Source organism: Lepisma saccharinum, chromosome 3 (genome assembly GCF_977018435.1).
Source record: "Lepisma saccharinum chromosome 3, izLepSacc3.1, whole genome shotgun sequence".
Classification (NCBI taxonomy): Eukaryota; Metazoa; Arthropoda; class Insecta; order Zygentoma; family Lepismatidae; genus Lepisma; species Lepisma saccharinum.
Window position 1 is genome coordinate 27,090,070 of NC_139231.1, and position 19,041 is coordinate 27,109,110.

Consider the following 19,041-nt stretch of genomic DNA (forward strand, 5'->3'; position numbering starts at 1 on the left):
GTAAAATTTTGTGGTACCATATTAAGCCACAATCTTCAATCTTCAACACACGGACACGACACAACACAACTTCCGAGGAAGGATTATACTGGCGTCAGTCTGCAACGTCAACAGAAAGGGAAAAGAGTGAAGGCAGGGAGATCGAAAAAAATAAACTGTAGCGTGCGACTATCGCGGACCCGTTCGCCGGGGAAGACAAGCGCTGACTCCGGGCCGCTTGCCGCCGAGTCTCGTAGCGAATGTCAGGGAATGCTCTGTACTATTATTATTATTATTATTATTGCTATTATTGTTTTTATTGTTGTTGTTATTATTATTACTACTATTACTACTACTACTAATGTTTTTTTAAAAAAATTATATAAATTTGTAATTTCCATATTCTGTATATCTACGTATATACAATTTGCATAACTGTATACTCAACATTAATTCATGTAGGAGAAAAAGCTGTTTTTTTGTAGTTAGATAATCAGTGTAAGCTTAAATGTAACTCTATTTCAAATAATAATAATAATAATAATAATAATAGTTGTTGTAACTTTCGGCCTGTAAGTCACAGAAAACAATATTTTTTGTTGTAAAATATCTCTACAATTTCACCATTCGAATTACATTAACTCTTTCCAGAAATCTCAGGGGGGCAAATTACCCCCTGGACCCCCCTGCGGGCGCCCATGATACCAGCAGAGATGCCACCATGATTTAGTCGCTCGGCTTAATTTTTCGTCAAATTTTCTAAGTATTACTATTATTTATGTCTCATCGAAGTGTCTGTTACTCCTTAAGTAAGCAAGGATGTGTCGCGAAATAACTTTTAGAGAGAGAAAAGAGAAAGAGGAGAAGTGAGATAGATCTCTCTCTCTTTACCTCTCTCTCTCCCTCCCTCATTAACATTCACGCAAAGTCGTGGGTGTTCTTTGCGAGTGTCTCTTCATCAGTTCATCACTCATCCTCATTTTCACGTCCCGATGGTAACGTCGTCACCTTGTAGTCAAGAGGTCCCGGGTTCGATACCCGGTGGAGGCACATAGTGGTTCGGTCCCACTTTAAACTGTATGTCTAGTTCCGATTAGCCTTTCTGCGCATAAAGTGGACTTCAAACAACAATTCGATCAATCAATCATTTTCACGATTAGCCAAAAGTTGTAGGAAAGCGAAGTAAAATAAATCAAATCAATCATTCTCTCTCTCTCTATCCATCTCGCCCATGAAGACCATCAATTTGCATGTTGAGACACGGTCGTCCAGTCGATAAGGTGTCAAGCTACCACAAGGAACATCCGGGGGATTTCTTCCAGTCATGTTCCTGCATGGAAGAACTCTGCGGTCTACCCAGCCTCTAATAAATGGCGCTGGAATGACACCATTGTTGACTGGTAAAACGGTATCTTTAATTTGTCCTATTACCATTGGGATTTGGTATTAATTTCCTTTGTTGATCTTTTTTACCAATAGCTTTTCATTTTGGCACCCGTCCACTTTTGACGAAGGAAAGTCCAATTTCTACGGAGTGGAAACAGAAGCTACTCACTTTAGAAGAAGGCGATGTATTTTTGAATAAATTCAGTCCAACAGGGTTTTACTCATCGCTGACCAAGGATACACAGGTAAATTACAAAACCGCTGTTTATTGGAAACGGGGTGTTTATAACAATCGCCAAGAAACTAGTTGATACAGGATTCGATGGTGGTAAAGGAATAGGGACCGGAGCGTGATGTTGATCACATTAGTCCCACAAATGTCAGAGATCGTGAATATGTGAGACAGTACCTCCAAATCCCCCATGCGCCATCTCGGCATGTAGCTAAATGCAGGGGATAGCTTCACCTTTACCTATGAATGTCTCTGTTAGCTGACTAGTTGATTTGGTTAACATAGACTTGGCCGAACGGTTAGTGTTCTGGCCTTTAGTGTGAGCGGTCCTGGGTTCGATTCTCTCTATAAGCAGTAAAATTTCGGTGCTGACGCAGCATCGTGAGGACAAATGGGGGAGCTATCTTGTCTAGAAAGCCAGAAAGAAACGGCGACAGGATTGCATGTACCGACCACGCGTCAACCCAACGAAAAGTCGCCTGGCAATCCTTGGCCCTCAAAGAGGTGTTGAGGGTGGAGTTTTAGTATTTATACCATTAGATTATCAGTGGTGCGGAGGAGAAACGACTAAAAACAGGGAAGTAGATGAATCGTCTGTGGCCTCTTTTAAATATACCATCTCCTCATTCGCCTGCAGCTGCTCAGGAAACTCGCGGAAAAGATGTGTCAAGATGGCCGGTCGTTGAAATCCAAGCTGCGAGTTCGTACCCTATAACGAACACAGAACATTTCCCCAACTTAATGCCCCCGTGACGGAGTGGTTAGCACATCGCGCTACGACACCAGGGGTCTCGGGTTCGAATCCCGACCTGGGCATGGATGTTTGTGAGTGTCCATTCATCAATTTCTTCATATCATCACTCATCCCCATCTTCGCAAATTAGCCAAAAGTGGCACAAAAAGCGAAGTAAAATAAAGCAAATCAAATCAAATAAATAAAAATACATCTGACTTAATGCAACCACTCCCCTCTCTCAAGGGGAAGTCCATTACACTGCTCCCTATCCCAGTATTACACCTATTGTGCAATGCCGCCTTTCCATATCCCTACCGGTGGATTCCTGGTTATTTTTACATTGTCTAATCAAGACGGCAACTTCCCGACAATTTTCCTCCATTAAAAATGTGCTTCATGACCGAAGAAATAAAGGTTTTCCTTGTTTGGGTTGATAACTTGTGCAAACGGTTAAGAAACAGGTTAAAAGCTGAGGGAAAATATTCACGAAGGAGCTAAAGATGTTACACTACCGTCAAGATGCAATGCAAGTGGCGCCAAGTGGGGGGGAAATCAAAACTGCAAATTATGTCCATGGTGTAAATTGAAATCAAAAGTTTGGGAATAATATATGTGGTCATCTGGTCGCGTACGGTACGCAGTTCACCAAACTTTTATCCAGAATTTTGATTTCGGGGGTGTAAGGTGTATTTACGTGGGGGTAAGGGTACATTAAATGGGCCTGTATGAAAAATGTAGAGGTAATGAGGAAAGTTTGGGGGTGTTGAAGCGTGTGAATAAATCACTTCTCCCAACAGTGGCGGATCCAGGAATGACACATGGAGGAGGGGGCATGAGCTCAGTTATCTAGGAATCTATTCTTCTGTTTCTTTCTTACATAACCATTACAAAGAGGAATCGAACCGGGTTCCGCGGTGTGACCTGATTGTGTCGAAGAGTTTAAAACTAGCGTTAAGAAAAACACACCACTCGTAATTCAAATGTCAGAATTGATAAAAATGTATTGTTAATAAGAGGCTAAATTTCATGTTCATGTGTTAAAATTACTTGAAAAATTCTAAAACCAAAGCTCCAGGAGAGAGACTTGGAACGTACTGTACATCGTATTTGGCATTTTTGTGATCAAAATCCTCAAATTAACTTTCAAACACGATAAAACAAATGTATACTTAGAAGAATACAATGATATTCCGTCGCAAATAGGCTTCTCTATACGATGGCTAATAATATCAGGCTTCTTTGTACAATGACCAATAATACGCAAGTGAAAATTGTTATTTTTGTGCAGTACAGTAGGTGTAATTTATCCACATATTCAACAACTCCCAATTTTCCGCGACATCTATTTCTTTATTTTCTTCAAGACCAATATTTTACATTTACAATTCCATTAAACGGGCCTACAACCCCCTCCCCTTTTCTCATTGAATATTCTGGATATATACGCAGTGCGAATGCACTTGCTCTAGCTTGTCGGAGTTTATAACACCGTCAAATTTCACCCTACAGTATTTCACATATTAACATAAAAGCGAATAGCGATCGCGTAAAAATTAGGTTATCACTTTCGGAGATGTATAACAATGAATCTTGAGTGACGCTATAGTGGGTGACAACTAACAACAGTTCATCTGCTCCAAACAGGGAAGATTCTTATTCCACCACTGACAGACACGAACAATTCAAATTGCGTGCGTATTACAGTTTGCATAACGATAGAGGATACAACTTCCTACAGAGCCAATAGTGTTTAATAGTGCTACACCTTTTTCTTTACGCTAACTCCATGTAGAATAATTAGAAAATCAAGCGCTTTGAATGTCTAAGAAAATACTACCATGCACAAATCACATGCACATTTCAAGAGATAGTCATGCAATGTAACACTTTCTCAGTGGGTACTTACTGGTTTTAAAAGTAACGAAGTGGCGTGTTGTGGTGTTCATCGAGGCTTCTGTTGTGATACTTTCGACTGTTGGTTCCAATTTCGATTTCGTCGAGCTATCACCGTCCACCATCGCCTTTTCTGTCACTTCGCGAACCGTGGTGGTAGGGGGATTGGTGGTTGTCGGTGCAGCAGGGGTTGTAGATGACAATGATGACACTGTGGATGATTCGGCACTTGTCGTTTCCGCAGTTGTCGTCAGGCTATTGCTTGTCGTTGGCACCGATTGTCTGGTTGTTACGGGTGTTGTTGAAGTTGTGGTTGTTGTTGTGGCCAGGGAAGTCGCTCCCGTGGTGCTTACGGATTCGCGCTCCTCGGATTCCGTCGTCACTCCGTCCAGTGCATTATCAGGATCGGACACTGCAGCCTCCGTGATGGGCGCCTCACTAGAGACATCTTGCGGACGGGTACTAATCTCTTCGGTGGTGGTGGACGGTTCTTCGTTAATGCTGGTCGTGCTCACAGAGGGCTCTGTCAGCACGGCGGTCGTGGGAGGCTGGACAGAAGCGCTCGCGATGCTGACGGTCGGCGAAGGCAGCCACGTTTGATCCGGCAGCACCTGAACGGTGTACACCTTGTTTTCTTGCATGGCGGAATTCGGAGACACTTTCGTGGTGTCGTTTTCTTCTCGCGGCTCGTTGGTGCTCGTTCGGAGCTTGGGTTTCTGGGTTGAAGTCTTCGTTCGGGTGACATCGTGGATGAAAGACGGTTGAAGCGGGATTGCGTTTTCTAATCTGACAACTTGAGGCGTGAAGTTCTCCTCTGTCGTGGTTTCTGAAAGAAAAAAAAGTCCTAAGTTTATAAAAGCAACGAAAAGATCCAGTTCGTTCTATGATATAGCTAGATATCTGCAATCGGCAGGAACAAGGGCAAGAAACAGTGAGTTAGATTCCAATCATCAAGGGGTGACCCTTCCACATAGTACACCCAATTGTTAATCTCATTTCCACGTAGTACACCCATGGCTACATTTTGCAGACTAACGAGGCTCTGGCGTCTGGATCTACGGCCAGTATAATCTTCGTAGGACTGTGTGTGTGTTGTCCTTGTTTGTGCTGAGTGTCCCTCTACAGCCTCAGCTTTTAACTGAAGACAGAATATTTTAGTCCCCGACATTACAGTTGTGTTATTAGTTATAATTTATATAAGGTAAGGTGCTGGAGCCCGTATCATATGACGGGTGCAAAATAGCCTAAGTACTGACGTACTCAAAATTTTAAATTCAATCAATCCAAAAATTGCGATTTAATGCATTCTAGGAGCGAAATGCTTTATGTCAGAGTTCAGAGCAAGATAAGATCTTCCACGTGAGATTTTCGAAATTCGAATAAATTAACAACTTGGCCAGGATATTCACCTTTTCCCTTCAAACAGTTAAGAAATTGAAGACAGAACTTAAGGAAACAGTATTCAGGTGAAGTGTTATCTATTTTAGTTTGATGTAGCATGTAGAAACAATGATTTCTTGGTATTCTTAATTTTTCTGGATCTGTTACCCCAACGAAAGATGTCGCTCCACGCCACTGCTTGGAGTATAAGGTGAGGGCTGAGATATCAGTAATTCGATATGGAAAAAATGACGAGGGCTATTTATCCTGTCGGTTATGCATCCTAGCGATACTGGTGATGGTGCCATTCACATGTCTCCGAGTGGTCGGATACCTTGAAATAATATTGCGACCGAGGATCTTCACGAGATAGTCTTGTTGCTTCTGTTTAAAGCGAAAACAATGGATGAATGATTTATTTTTCTTGGCGTTTCTGCCACTTTTGACTAATTGAGAAGATGAAAATTAAAGGTGATAAGATGAAGGGCCAATCACAAACACACATGGACAGCACAAAACACAAATACCACAGTGGATTATCCTGGCTATAGGTCCAGGGTGTTAGTATCCTAAACGCAGTCCAGGGTGTAACACGTGGACGGGAGGTTGACATTTGGGTGTGTGCAAAAAAGGTCCCCCCCTACACCCCCAATCGAAAACAGGGGTCAGATGTATTTCCAAGGCTGTTTCCGACAAGAACGCTGAAATTATCAAAAAACAAATGAATGCAAGAAAGGGAGAAAACAGAAAGGTTGAAAGTTTAATCTTACAGCCGAAGCCCGAGTGGAGGTGAAGGTGATGCAATCAGCACCATGCCTCGACAGCCTTTTCGACGTACGGTAATCCCCAGGTACCCATTGATGAATTGATAAATTTTACGTAGCTTTTCTAAAATTTTTGACCAACAGCAACAATGAGTATGGGTGATGATGATACGATAAAATTGATTGGTTGGGATTCATACCAGAGATCCCTGGATTGTTGTAACTACTCCGCCAGAGAGAGAAGGTAAGTCGCGATATTATCTACCCAGGGGCCAAACTCTGCTCTGACGTGGCACTGCGTTGCCCTGACAATTGATCACCACGCCCTTTACTCATTAATATCTCGAATCGTTCTGGTTTTTAAAAGATAATCAATATCCTAACAAAAACCTCACACAAAAGATTATCTTTGTTATTCAGTATTTTCCTAAGTAACCCAATTAATTAACTATATCATATTTCCTCTAATTACTTTCTTATGGTAATTTCATTCCTTAAAAAAATGTTTCTTGTTACCCGTTGTTGCACTAATATATTTGAGTATCACTGGCAAGCAAACAGATTGAACAAGAAATTAAATATCAAATTATACTGGAACTTGTTACGCTGTGAGCCCTGTTAAGTCGAGTAACCCATTCTGAGGTTGTGGTAAACAATCCCTTCGGATGAATGGTCGGCAAGCAACCGAGAGAAGGGGGTCTTGGCAGAGCTACTCGAGGGTAACTTGAGTTTAGGTCTGTCAAGGTGATGGAAGCTGGCAGCGGGACATTCATCAAGTAATGGTGGAGGAAGAACCATATAACTTATGGTCAACGGCAGCATCCACGAGCGTAGTTAGATCGCACACTGCCAAATGTAGGAGGGACTCTCTAGCCGAGGTGAAGGCAATTCTCCTAAGGGCAGGGCACCCCGACAGAAAAAGTCCCCGTCCTCCGGCTAGAGGGGCTGACGACCCTACCTTGGAAAAAAAAAAGCATTGTTCAGAAAACCCACAAACAGCCGGACGGATCGATTGGAAGTAGACAAAAGCACGTTAATAGGAAAAGGATTAGGAAAATGGATAAAAAAGCAGCAACACGGAACGCGAGAACTATGTTACCGCCTGGTAAGATGAATGAAATATCTAGTGAAATACTGAAGTAGTAACTATACAGGAAATTAGATGGAATGGCCAGGCCAGAATTGATAAAAAAGACTATAGCATACTGTATAGCGGGCCAGATAACAGAACAGGGCAGCCAGAAACAGATTTTATTGTCACAAAGAAAACAACAAGTAGCATTATCTCTTTTGAACCAAAATGTAAAATACGATAAAAAGGAAAATTTAAGAAAATGACTTTTCAATTCATGTACCTACTGAAGACAAGGAAGATAATGAAAAAGAACAGTTTTATGATACACTCTCAAGACACCTAGAAAAAATGCCAAACTATGATATAGTTACCACTACGCCATCGAGGAGCCCCCAACACACCAACCAATAATTCATTATTCGATTCTTGTTGAAGAGTACATTAAAAAATGTATTTATCTTAAGGGGGAGGAGGATTCTCGAGGCCGATAGTAATTATTCAAATGAATATCGATGCCGTTGATTTAGAAATTCGATTTTTAGACAAATGCTTGCATGATAACACAATAACAAATGTCTGAAGAATAGTAATTATTTGTTAACGTCATTCTGTATAATTGACTACATAGTTCCACGTGCTTTAACAGTTTTTCATACGGAAAATTTCCACGCCACTCAACATCCCTATGGACTGGTAATAGAACTGTCTATAGTGCGGACTTTCGTGGTGGAGTGATCAGCCTCATGCACTGCAAAGCCAAAGGTCCCGGGTTCGAACCATTGCCAGGACATGGTATCATCACCGTGTCATCCTCATAGTCAAAATTAGCCAAGAGGTAAGGCGACGTAAGATAACCAAAAGGGTCTCCCCGATGGCGTAGTTGTAGCATCGTCGCCTTGTAATCAAGGGATCCCGTGTTCGATACCCGGTGGCGGCGCATAGTGGTTCGGATCCCACTTTAAACTGTAGGTCCAGTCCCGATTAGCCTTGCTGTGCATAAATGAACTTACAATACCAATCAATCAAGATAACCAAAACAGAAATAGAACTGTCTGCTCTGGGATCTAAGACTCGCCGCGCCACTGGGTGTAGAGACGGGCTTCGAACCCCGGATGTAAAATATGTGGGCCCTATAACAATTGAAATTGGAGACAACTCAAACATACAAGGTAACTTATCACAAATTATTGAGTATATTTTGGTGTTAAATAGAAAAAGATCCATCTGTATTTTACATCGGATTATAGAACATCTCAAACAGCTTCACGTGGCATACGAACTGTCATAATTGGACACAAATTAATATTGCAATACCCAGCCGGTATCCAGTTTCTCGCCATATGTTCTTCAGCATTTTTTGTACTGACTGCCTTAAGTAAAACACAGTGGCCATGGAGTGATGCAGATAAAACTAAAAATTGATTAAGCAATTGTCAATTGATGCATTCGTTCACAAATGTGTCACCTCAATGGCTCGAGTCCTGGCCTGAGAATAAATGCGTGTCCCTTCATCAATTTTATCTAAGTGAATTCGTCCTGATCGTCGCTATTAGCCAAAAGTGGGAGAAATGGAAAAGTTCGTCGTATCACCTTGTATCGAGAGGTCTTGGAATGCGTCACAGACGGGCGCACATAATGGTTCGGATCCCACTTTAAACTGTGATTCCAGTGCCAATTAATATACCTGAAACGAACTGAAAACGAAGTTGGACTCGTCTCATGCCATCGCTTACGATGGGTCTATATTTGAGATAATTATAAAAATGTTCAAATGTATGCAGCTGGTCGGTCATCCCTTTTTCTAGTCATTCTTGCCGAATAAAAGACCATCCATGGACGCAATAGCAGAAAGTTCGTTCTAAAAATGGAATGAACAGGCAGTATCATATGGTGAACGCTTGAACGACTCAATTTATACAAGTCCACGTTCTTTATTATATTCTGCAAATTCCCTGTCAAGTAGGTGACACACTAACGCTTCGAATACTGCACTGCAATTAATTTCTGCCCCGTTTTATTTTTTCCACATTTTTAGCAAAATTAAGTGTAGGTTCGGCTACTTCTAATTACACTTGTTCTGCCATACCTAGAGAGCGAAACAATTAACTGATATGCAGATCTTTAATGGCAGATCATTAGTGGCAAATTAAACTCATTAGCATGAATCTTGCAACATAGCCTCAAAGGACGTCACACGAGAACAGGGGCAGGGGCCAAGGTTGGTTCCTTCTCCACACACCCATTGCCCCTTTTGTGGTAGATATGACTTATTTCAAATTCTAGTCCAATAGTATTTCTTCCCAAAATTACGATGAAATGTAAACTTCTCCCTCACTTATACAGAACATGATGTTACTATATCATCATCATAATTGGTATTTGGGGTGTAAGAAGTGACCCTTTACGAAGACACCCCAATGTCAACTTCCCTTCCACGTAGAACATCCTGGACTGAATTTTGCAGACAAGTGAGGCTCTGGTGTCTGAACTTACACCCAGTGTAATCCACCGTGGGTCTTGTGTTGTGTGCTGTTCTTGTGTGTTTGTGCTTGTCCTTTCATCAATTCACCATATCACTATTCGTCCTCATCTTCGCGATTAGCCAAAAGTGACAGAAAAGCGAAATAGATCAAATCAATCAATCATAGTTGATATTTTATCCAAAAATGGATATCGCCCAGTCGCGGATCCACAAGGAGGGCTAGTTTTTTTCTCGATATAATATTACACCTAATATTTTTGAAGGCTCAAATGTTCTGTCTGATCACTAAGTTTAACAGTCTCTAGAATATTTTTTTAAAGTTTGATTTAAGCCCACTTTATGCTCATGATAGTCTAATCGGAACTGGACCTACAGTTTAAATTTGGATCCCAACCACTGTGCAATATGCTTCAAAAGATGACCGAACCCGAGTCCCCTTGAGAGAATAGGTGTTTTTTTCTTTGTTTTTTCACTCTTCTCCTCATATCTGATCGTTCAGTTTACCGTGGAAAAGGGAGCAATTATGAAAACGAAATACAATAATCTATTTCATTTCTGGACACTATTTATGCAAAATAATATCCTAATCTCTAAAACATAGAAGTTAGCTTGTTTCCTGTTTACAGTATTATATGTTGTTCATGAAAAACAGTGCAAGTGTACATTAGAATTGATTCTCTGTGAGGTGAGGGCAGGTACCCAACTGAAATTCGTGCCTCCCAACTGCCGACGCTGATGTCGCCCCATGGCCCCCTTACGTTATTTAGTTCTGATATAAAGAACATACTTGGAAATTAAGTTAAGAATATATTTTGTTCTATCTAGTTTTCTTTTTAGCGTGTCTTAAAATTTAAATACTAGTATTCTGGTAACAGTTTCATACATCGGAGACACATTTCTTCAATTTTACACAAGAAACTACTTACGGAAATGAGTTTTTCCAAGGTTTACAACGTTCGTCCAGGTGTTTTCTTTCATCGTGGAATATATTTGACCGGGAAATCATGTTTTTTTTAAAGAGAAATATCTCACCGACGCACAATTGCCATTGCTTTCATTTGCTTGCCCTACGACAACCGGAAGCTGCGAACGTTTGATGACGTAAGCCCCTGTCAGTGTTTCAACCCCCCCTTTTTTTACTATGCTTGCCTAACGTAACCAAACCTAACCTAACCTTATCGGAAATGGTTCGTGTGGCTATCCGTGAATGGTTCGTGGAGCTATCTGTGAATGTTTCGTGGGGCTATCGGTCAGTTACCACGCATAATGGTTCCTGGGGCTATCCGTGTATGGTTTATGGGGCTATCCGTCAGCTACCCGTGTATAATGTATAATTTCTACCGGTGACGAACACAACCGTACGTATTTTTCGGTGAAGAAGTTTGAAACACTGCATACCCACAACGTGAGTCAAAATGTACCCGCCATAACGTGTGTTACGGAAGCAAAGAAAGGAATAAAAAAAAAAGCACTCAGAATGTGAAAAATTTGTTTCTCTTCGTGTAAAAAGCATAATGGCACCTTGAACTATGTTCCGCAATACACAATTGGTAAGTACGAACCATGCGAAACCCAAAATATCCGATTTTAATGTGTCTCCGATCTATGAAACTGTTAATCGTATTCTTTGTATTATGCAATCCAGTATTTCCGCTGAATTAAAACCCACCTTCATTGCATTAGTACGTAATTAACGTAAGTGCAATAAAACAATAACATGAGGATGATTAATATAGTAGAGGATCGCATGAGAATTCAGTCTAAAGTTTTCGGAAAAGCAAACTTTCACACTAATAAAGAAGAAGTAGGTTTAACAACATTGAATACGTAAAATATGACGAGCACAGAAATTGCAATAAAGTTTATGATGTCTCTGCCTTGACATACCAAAATGTAACAATCTGCTCTCGTTGTCCATTAAAGATGTTACGGAACTTGGGTATCATGGCACTGATAAGTGACGTGGTAAGAGTAGAATTGTGGGAGGCGTAGATTGAGGCACTTGACTCTATGCTTCCATCCATGCCGCCATTTTGTCTCCAAAACAACTGTATGTTCAAAACATATCTTGGGGTTTTATTAAAATGTCCTGTTGCAGACAAATGCTCTTAACTGTCATGCTGTTTGAAGGAGAAAATGTAGGTCATTTCCACGCAAGATGAGTGAAGTCAGGAATCACACAGCATAACCGCTGACCTCTGGCGGCCAAGCGTGTACTTAAAAGACGGACAAATTTTCGTTACAAAGTCCGTTCAATTATTTGTTATTTAAAATTCATATTACTGTGTGATTGTTAGTGCTTTCTTCTATCAATCGAAACACACATGATATACAAAGGGGCCTCCCCCATGGCGCAGTGGTAGCGTCATTGCCTTGTAATCAAGGGCAGGCACAAGTGGTTCGGATCCCACTTTAAACTGTAGGTCCAGTCCCGATTAGCCTTACTGTGCATAAAGTGGACTTAAAACACCAACTCAAACCAAACCAATTATATACAAAGAAAATCTGCTTGTGGTAACATTTTTATGCCTTAAAGTTCGTGCTGGAAAGGAAAATTATCCCCTAAAAAACTCCATTTTGCAAAAACAGAAGTATGCATTTATAATGAAACTTTCTGATATTTCTGTGGGACATGCTTTGCCCTAATGTCGAATGATTTCAGTTCGTATGGTTACATCTGTACAAGTGTAAATTATAGAAATTAGAAATATATATATATATACACACACACCTCTTTCGACTCTATTTTTTTTATATTTCACCAATTGAACATTTTTGTAAATTATTTTTTATCCACATTTTGCACAATGAAGCAATAACTAATTCTGAGCGTACAATTCTCCCTGTAAAAATCAAAATCAACAGAAAATGATCACCTTGGAAGTAAAAGTATGATATGGGCAAAAGTTCGCAAAGAATATGCAATGTGGAATATCAAATAAATGAAAGGAATATTCAACCTAATATGATCAGATTGATCTGTTACTATATGGAGAATAATGCACATTGCAGAAGTACCTTATTTATAACTAGAAGAAGGCTAAATAAGAACATACCCCAAAACATACATTCGTTATACGTAAAATGAAAACAGGAAGATTCAAGAAGATATAAAAAGTAGTAGTAAAGGATATATTCCGTATTTTCTGCAATTGCTTAACAAATAAAAATTGACAATGGGGAGAATTGTGGAGGCAAATACGTTAGCAGAACAAATCCTGACATCTAATGTTTTGAATTTATAGCAGAAAAAAAATATTCAGCAAATGTATGAAAATGGTGTGGAAATGTGAACTTACCTTTCCTCCTAGGTACAGGAGTGCCAGTTGTGGGTGGAGGTGCTGGAGTGGTTATGTACTGGTCATCTTTCGGACCCTGCCTGTGTTGAGGCTCGTTGGTTGTGGCTTCAGTTGTGGGTATCATGGTCGTGGAGGGAAATTTCAGACGATTCACGGGCCGTCTCGATTTATTAGTCACCGTGGTGGACATCGGCGGACGTCTAGTGTACCTGGTCGCTTCCCACGCATCCCACGTCGTGTAATTCCGCTTTGGATCCGTCGGTTGACCGTATCTTTGACCGTACCTTACTGTTTGCCTCCTGATCGGTTTGAAACCGTCGGTCGTGAACGTACCCTGCGTCGTAGATATCCTTTTCGTAGGAGCGGGAGTCGTGGATCGACTTCTGTTCGAAGTTCTTCTAGCGATCCACGGCGTTGTTTTGGCGTGAACTCGACCTTCTTCTGTCTCCGTTGCCGATGACGGTACGGGAACCCAAGACGGTCTACGAAATGCCGCCGTAATGCTCATCGCTTCCACAGCCATGGAGTTCTGATCCGGCATCGACGCAGTTGGCGACACGACCACAGTTCTTAGACTCGTCATCGCTATGTCTTGGGATTGTGAGGGTACCAGCTCTACATTAACTTTGACTTCATTCTTCTCATGATCGTCCCTCTTCTCTATGGAGTTTCTTGCGGTCTGCAGAACAGGAGTGGGAACTATTTTAACAATGTCTGTGCTTGAACTGCTGTCAACGGTACTGTTGGGGGTTATTCTCTCCACGCTTATGTACGATGTTGATAAGTCCACCACGGTCCCTGCAGCCATATACATGTCCATTTTGGAAGAAGTTGGATCTGACTTGTTGGCGTAGAGCATTGTTTTGAAATCCTTATAATTGACGGACAATGACGGATGCGATGGCATTGTTGCGAACACTGGCGTCGTGAACCTTGGCCAATCTGATGGTGTCCAGTCAGCCATCCATCTGTAAGTATCTTCGGAGCGAGTCGTGCTCTTGAAGCCGGGAGACGCCATGGTTCCAATTTCGGCAGCCGCGAAGCTGGGTTCGACGTAAACATTTGGCACGTCCATCTCGTGCTCGTCAATGTATGACTCGGACGGTAGCCTATCCGTGGACGTGACCCGCTCCCGTACCATGGAATGCGTCTTCCACATTTCCTCCATGGCTTTGGACCTGCTGGCTTGGATATCTCTGCTGATCACGGACGATATCCGGTCAAAGTCGTCGTCGAAGCGCTGTAGATGTTCATCGTACGGGAACGGCGGGATGTGATTCGATTCTTCTGATGTTTGGGTCTCATTCTTCTGCTCCGGCTGAACCGCAGATGAACTGGTCGAGTTTCTCCCCTGCTTTTTTATCTGTGCGGCCGTGACCCCGCGTATTCGCGACCCAGCGGACTGGACATTGGGCTGAAACTGCCCAACTTGAAACTCGGTAGTCGGTCCCAAATGAGCAGCCTCCACGCGATTTCCGTAGCGTGACGAAACACCCTGTTGTATATTATTCTCCAACTGATCGACGACATTTGCCGCATATCTGTTCCCCGTGTATTCTACTTCGTTCGTCCTGTATCCAGATTCCTGCAAAGTTTTTACCCCTCGCTGAGGTGCAGAGCCATCTGTCGTCGCGCCTGCCGTACTACTTACGTTTACGTTCCATCGCGGATGGTAAGTAACGACATCTGGCGGCCGCGTCGTGAAAGCGCGCCTCCGAGTGCCATCTCGCGGCTTCGCAGGTGACTCCGCGCGGCTGACGTCCGTCGGCAAGACGACGCTATTATCTAGCGTCGTAGGAACTTTGTAGAGGGTTGAGTTCGAACTTCCGCGTGGGTGCCCGGATCTCGTCGGTCTAGATTTCGCCTCTTCGAAGTTCCTAACTGCCAGGAGGTCAGCTGCGGTGATCCTACGAATTGTCCGGTCGTGGGCAGACACCACCGAGAGCAGGAGAACAGCGAGGACACCTGGAAATAAAAGGAAGATTCACAATAAATAATTGCACTTTCTTATTGCAAAGAAATCACAATTAAATATTTCAACCAGATACCAATATGATGACCCTAGGTATTAATAGTCATTCAAAAAATTATTTTGATATCACATATGCATTTGACTTTGTATTTAGGCCTTTTTTCCTAGGTTAATAGCGACGACAGGGATAAATAACAAATTTACTAAATACGGGAGGAAACATGCCCAATGAAATTTCCACGCCTTATCCGTTTCAAACCTTGGACTTCTAAGGGGAAAATATGAATAAGCAAACTTGGGCAAGGGTGTTGAAATTATTGGTGGGGAGAGCACATCCCCCTTTGTCCCCGCTTTAGACGCTCGTGCACTTGGTTTTATCAATTAATCAACCCCCCCCCCAAAAAAAAAGAATATTACATGCGTGAAAACATGTACAAATATGGAACAGCCAGAAAAAGTTATATCATGTTGACTATACTGCAAAAATTGAAGCTAAATAGAAACTGAGTCCAGGTGCTCACAGCCTCGTTAAAGAAGCTGGCAATTTGGTGTCCAAGTTTTTGATGGTGGTCAGCCTATTTTCCCTTCTTATTCGCATAAAATTAGGTCTTGATATGGAAGTAAACAAAAAAAAAGATACCATAATTACCCCTTTGGGGAATCTTATACTCCCTTTGTAAATTTATTGGGCATGCACAGAATCGAGATCACTTGGAAGAACTCCCCGATATGAACGATTTCCGTTCTGCACTGTAAGAAGAGATGGTTGAAAGTGAATGACAATTAATATGGGTAAGGTCATATATGTTGGACACCAACGTGATACACACTGGAACATAAGAAATCTATATAGCTAATGTTATTTGTCCAAAAGAAATCCATGATGAACAAAAAATGAACTATCATTTCACAGCACAACATTTTGATATGCATATCCAAGGTTTCTTCTTTTTACAACTGTATTTCCAACAACTTACATCAATTTCATTAAATTTCCACTGTTCTTTTACATTCACTTTAGTTTTACATAACTCATTATAGATTAAGAAGTATATATCTGTTATAATAATAATAAAACCAAACGAGTGTATTTTCCTCCTTGCCGACCAAAAAAGAGTAGACAGTCAAACGAGTGACATGAAATTCCTTCATACGTTCCAACTGATCTACAGCAACTAGGTTCACATTTAAACCAGCTCTTCTTTTGTTAAAGCAACTTAATGAACGCAAAGCTTGCAGCAGCCGACCAGTTTTTGTGGGTTTTTACAACCGGCTCTAGAATATTCTCTTTACAAAAAGCAGAAAAGCCATTGCCAAGCCACTTTCCTTCTTAATTCCACGTGAGACATGCTGCACTTTACAAACAGCATAATTTATGTATAGCTCTTACCTCATTTTCAACATCAGCTAAACATCATGTTTTTTGTTTGTGAAAAAAAGCTTGTTAGAATGTATTGATAATACCAGACGCTATCTTAATTCGTTTTTCTTCTTCATTCTACGTGTTTTTAAGAAACTAAAAGTTAAAATACATAACAGTAATTTTGCCTGTAATATTTTATGGATGCGAAACTTGGTCCACTACATTAAAAGAGGAACATAAATTAAGGGTAATTAAACATAAAATTCTTAGAAAAATATTTGTACCTGAAAGGGATGAGGAGACAATTGAGTGGAGAAGGTTACATAATTTGGAAATGCATAATATGTATTCATGTCCGGATATTATTAGAATAATTAAATCAAGAAGATTTAGATGGGTAGGCCACGTGGCACGAATGGGAAAGGAGAGAAGAGTTTACAGGATTCTTGTGGGGAAACTTAATGGTAAGAGACCTGTAGAATGGTCAAGACGAAGATGGAGGGATAACGTGGAGATGGACCTAAAGGAAATCGGTAAAGATGGAAAAGAATGGATTGATCTTGCCCAGGATAGGGACAGATGGAAGGCTTATATTGCTGCAGCTGTAAACCTTCGGATTTTAGAATGCTACAGAGTTAGTTAGCATTAAAAAGGAATTCACCTGCAGTGATAATGATGCAAAGACTGTCAATTGTTTCGTTGCTTTCTTCTCGATATTATTGAACCTCGTATTGCGTAAGACAAAGTCAAGAAGCATAGTGCTGGTCAATTTGCTCAGTATAATCTTAGTATTTGACTGTACATCTCTACCAACAAGAGAAAAACCCTCTAGCGAATGTTCACCCAGCAGCGAGCGACGGAAGAAATGCAGTCAGCTGCTTGCCACGTAATCCTGCCCCTGCGTTGCCAGAATCTGCGGCGTTCTTCAACACATCGTCATCGCCTTTATTCACTTCCAAGTGTTCGTGTCATCATGAAGAGAAAAACCGTGCACAGCGAAGGCACAGATATTATATTTAACATTCATGAATTTCTTGACAAGCAAATAAGAGAGGTTATAAATATGGCAACACGGGGGCACTCGGCCACCACAAAGGAGGAGAACATTTTCGTTACGGTGACCGCGAGATGAGTAAACAAATGGCGGTCAATTAATTCGCGAGTTGGCCGCAGTATTTCTACTTTCGGGAATACTATACAGTAGCTTTCACATTCCAATCCCAGATCTATCTGTTTCTTTGGTAAGTTATCTGTAACTAATCGAATATTTTAATTGTCCAAGCAATCAGCAAGCCGCGCCGAAACGTGCCAAAGCGGCTTGTGGTACTTCCATGCCAGAAGTCCGGACGTTTCTAGATAACCTTTCCCCTTCGCTGTACCTTCGAATGCGCTCTCGTGTCATTCCGTGTGCCTTCGTGTATTTGTGGTATTACAGATAAACAAAAGGTGAACAATGATTTATCACTACGCCATTGGTTATTTTATCTATGATCATTACCGAACACACGGCGGTACTGAGCCGGCGGGGCGCGCTACATGGACGGTCTACCTCCGGTCTATAGGGGCTGGCTATCCACGAGTAAAGAAAAATATATCGAACGGCACAATCGATTGTGGAACTGTAGCACAACAACTTCCGGTTCACGGCGGCTGGCTATCCACGAGTAAAGAAAAATATATCGAACGGCACAATCGATTGTGGAACTGTAGCACAACAACTTCCGGTTCACGGCGGCTGGGTAATTGAAGCGCGTATTTGTGGCCTTTCTTCTCGTTTTGTATATCGGATGATTGTTTGAGTTGGTGTTTTAAGTCCACTTTATGCACAGTAAGGCTAATCGGGACTGGACCTACAGTTTAAAGTGGGATCCGAACCACTGTGCCATGTGCCTCCACCGGGTATCGAACCCGGGACCCCTTGATTACAAGGCGACAACGCTACCACGGCGCCATCGGGGAGGCCCCGTATATCGGATGAAATGGATCATATAAAAGCACTTGACGACGAGGAGAATAAGAGATATCAGGGCAAAGTGGAGGCCTTTGCATATCAATTGGATGAGCAACTAGGAAGTAATACGGCATTATTCCAGGATGAGATCTATTTGCTGATCGTCGTTGCACTGGCGATATTTGTAGCCTACATATTTAATTTTTCCTACAAAGCAAGAGCGCTTAAAGCATGTAAATCTTTGGATGCATACATTTATGTTTTAAGTGAAAAAGTGCGAGATATACAGATATATATATATATATATATATATATATATATATATATATATATTATATTATATTAAAAAAAAGTTTATTTTCTTCTTTCTTCAGTCAGGGCGAGTCAGAGGGGTGCGGTAATGTACACTGGCTGGTTTCGTTCCCGTTCGAACGCAGAAATACAAAACGCCCATTGTTTTTTTAAATCAATTTTCTGCTATTTGTGATAAACATGAAGATGAAGAATAAACTGGAAAAATTAATGATGG

The 19,041-nt window shown here is 41.4% G+C and overlaps 1 protein-coding gene across 1 annotated transcript in view; it reads right to left on the reverse strand.

Annotated features, from left to right (window-relative positions):
* The window catches only part of LOC145985495 (uncharacterized), a 221,667-nt gene that overhangs the window by 87,880 nt on the left and 114,746 nt on the right, over positions 1-19,041 (reverse strand). The window contains exons 4-5 of the mRNA XM_083119566.1: positions 13,227-15,191; positions 4,240-5,052 (exon numbers count right to left, since the gene is read on the reverse strand). Of these exons, the coding sequence (XP_082975692.1) occupies positions 4,240-5,052; positions 13,227-15,191 (2,778 nt within the window). The remainder of the gene's footprint in view (positions 1-4,239; positions 5,053-13,226; positions 15,192-19,041) is intronic.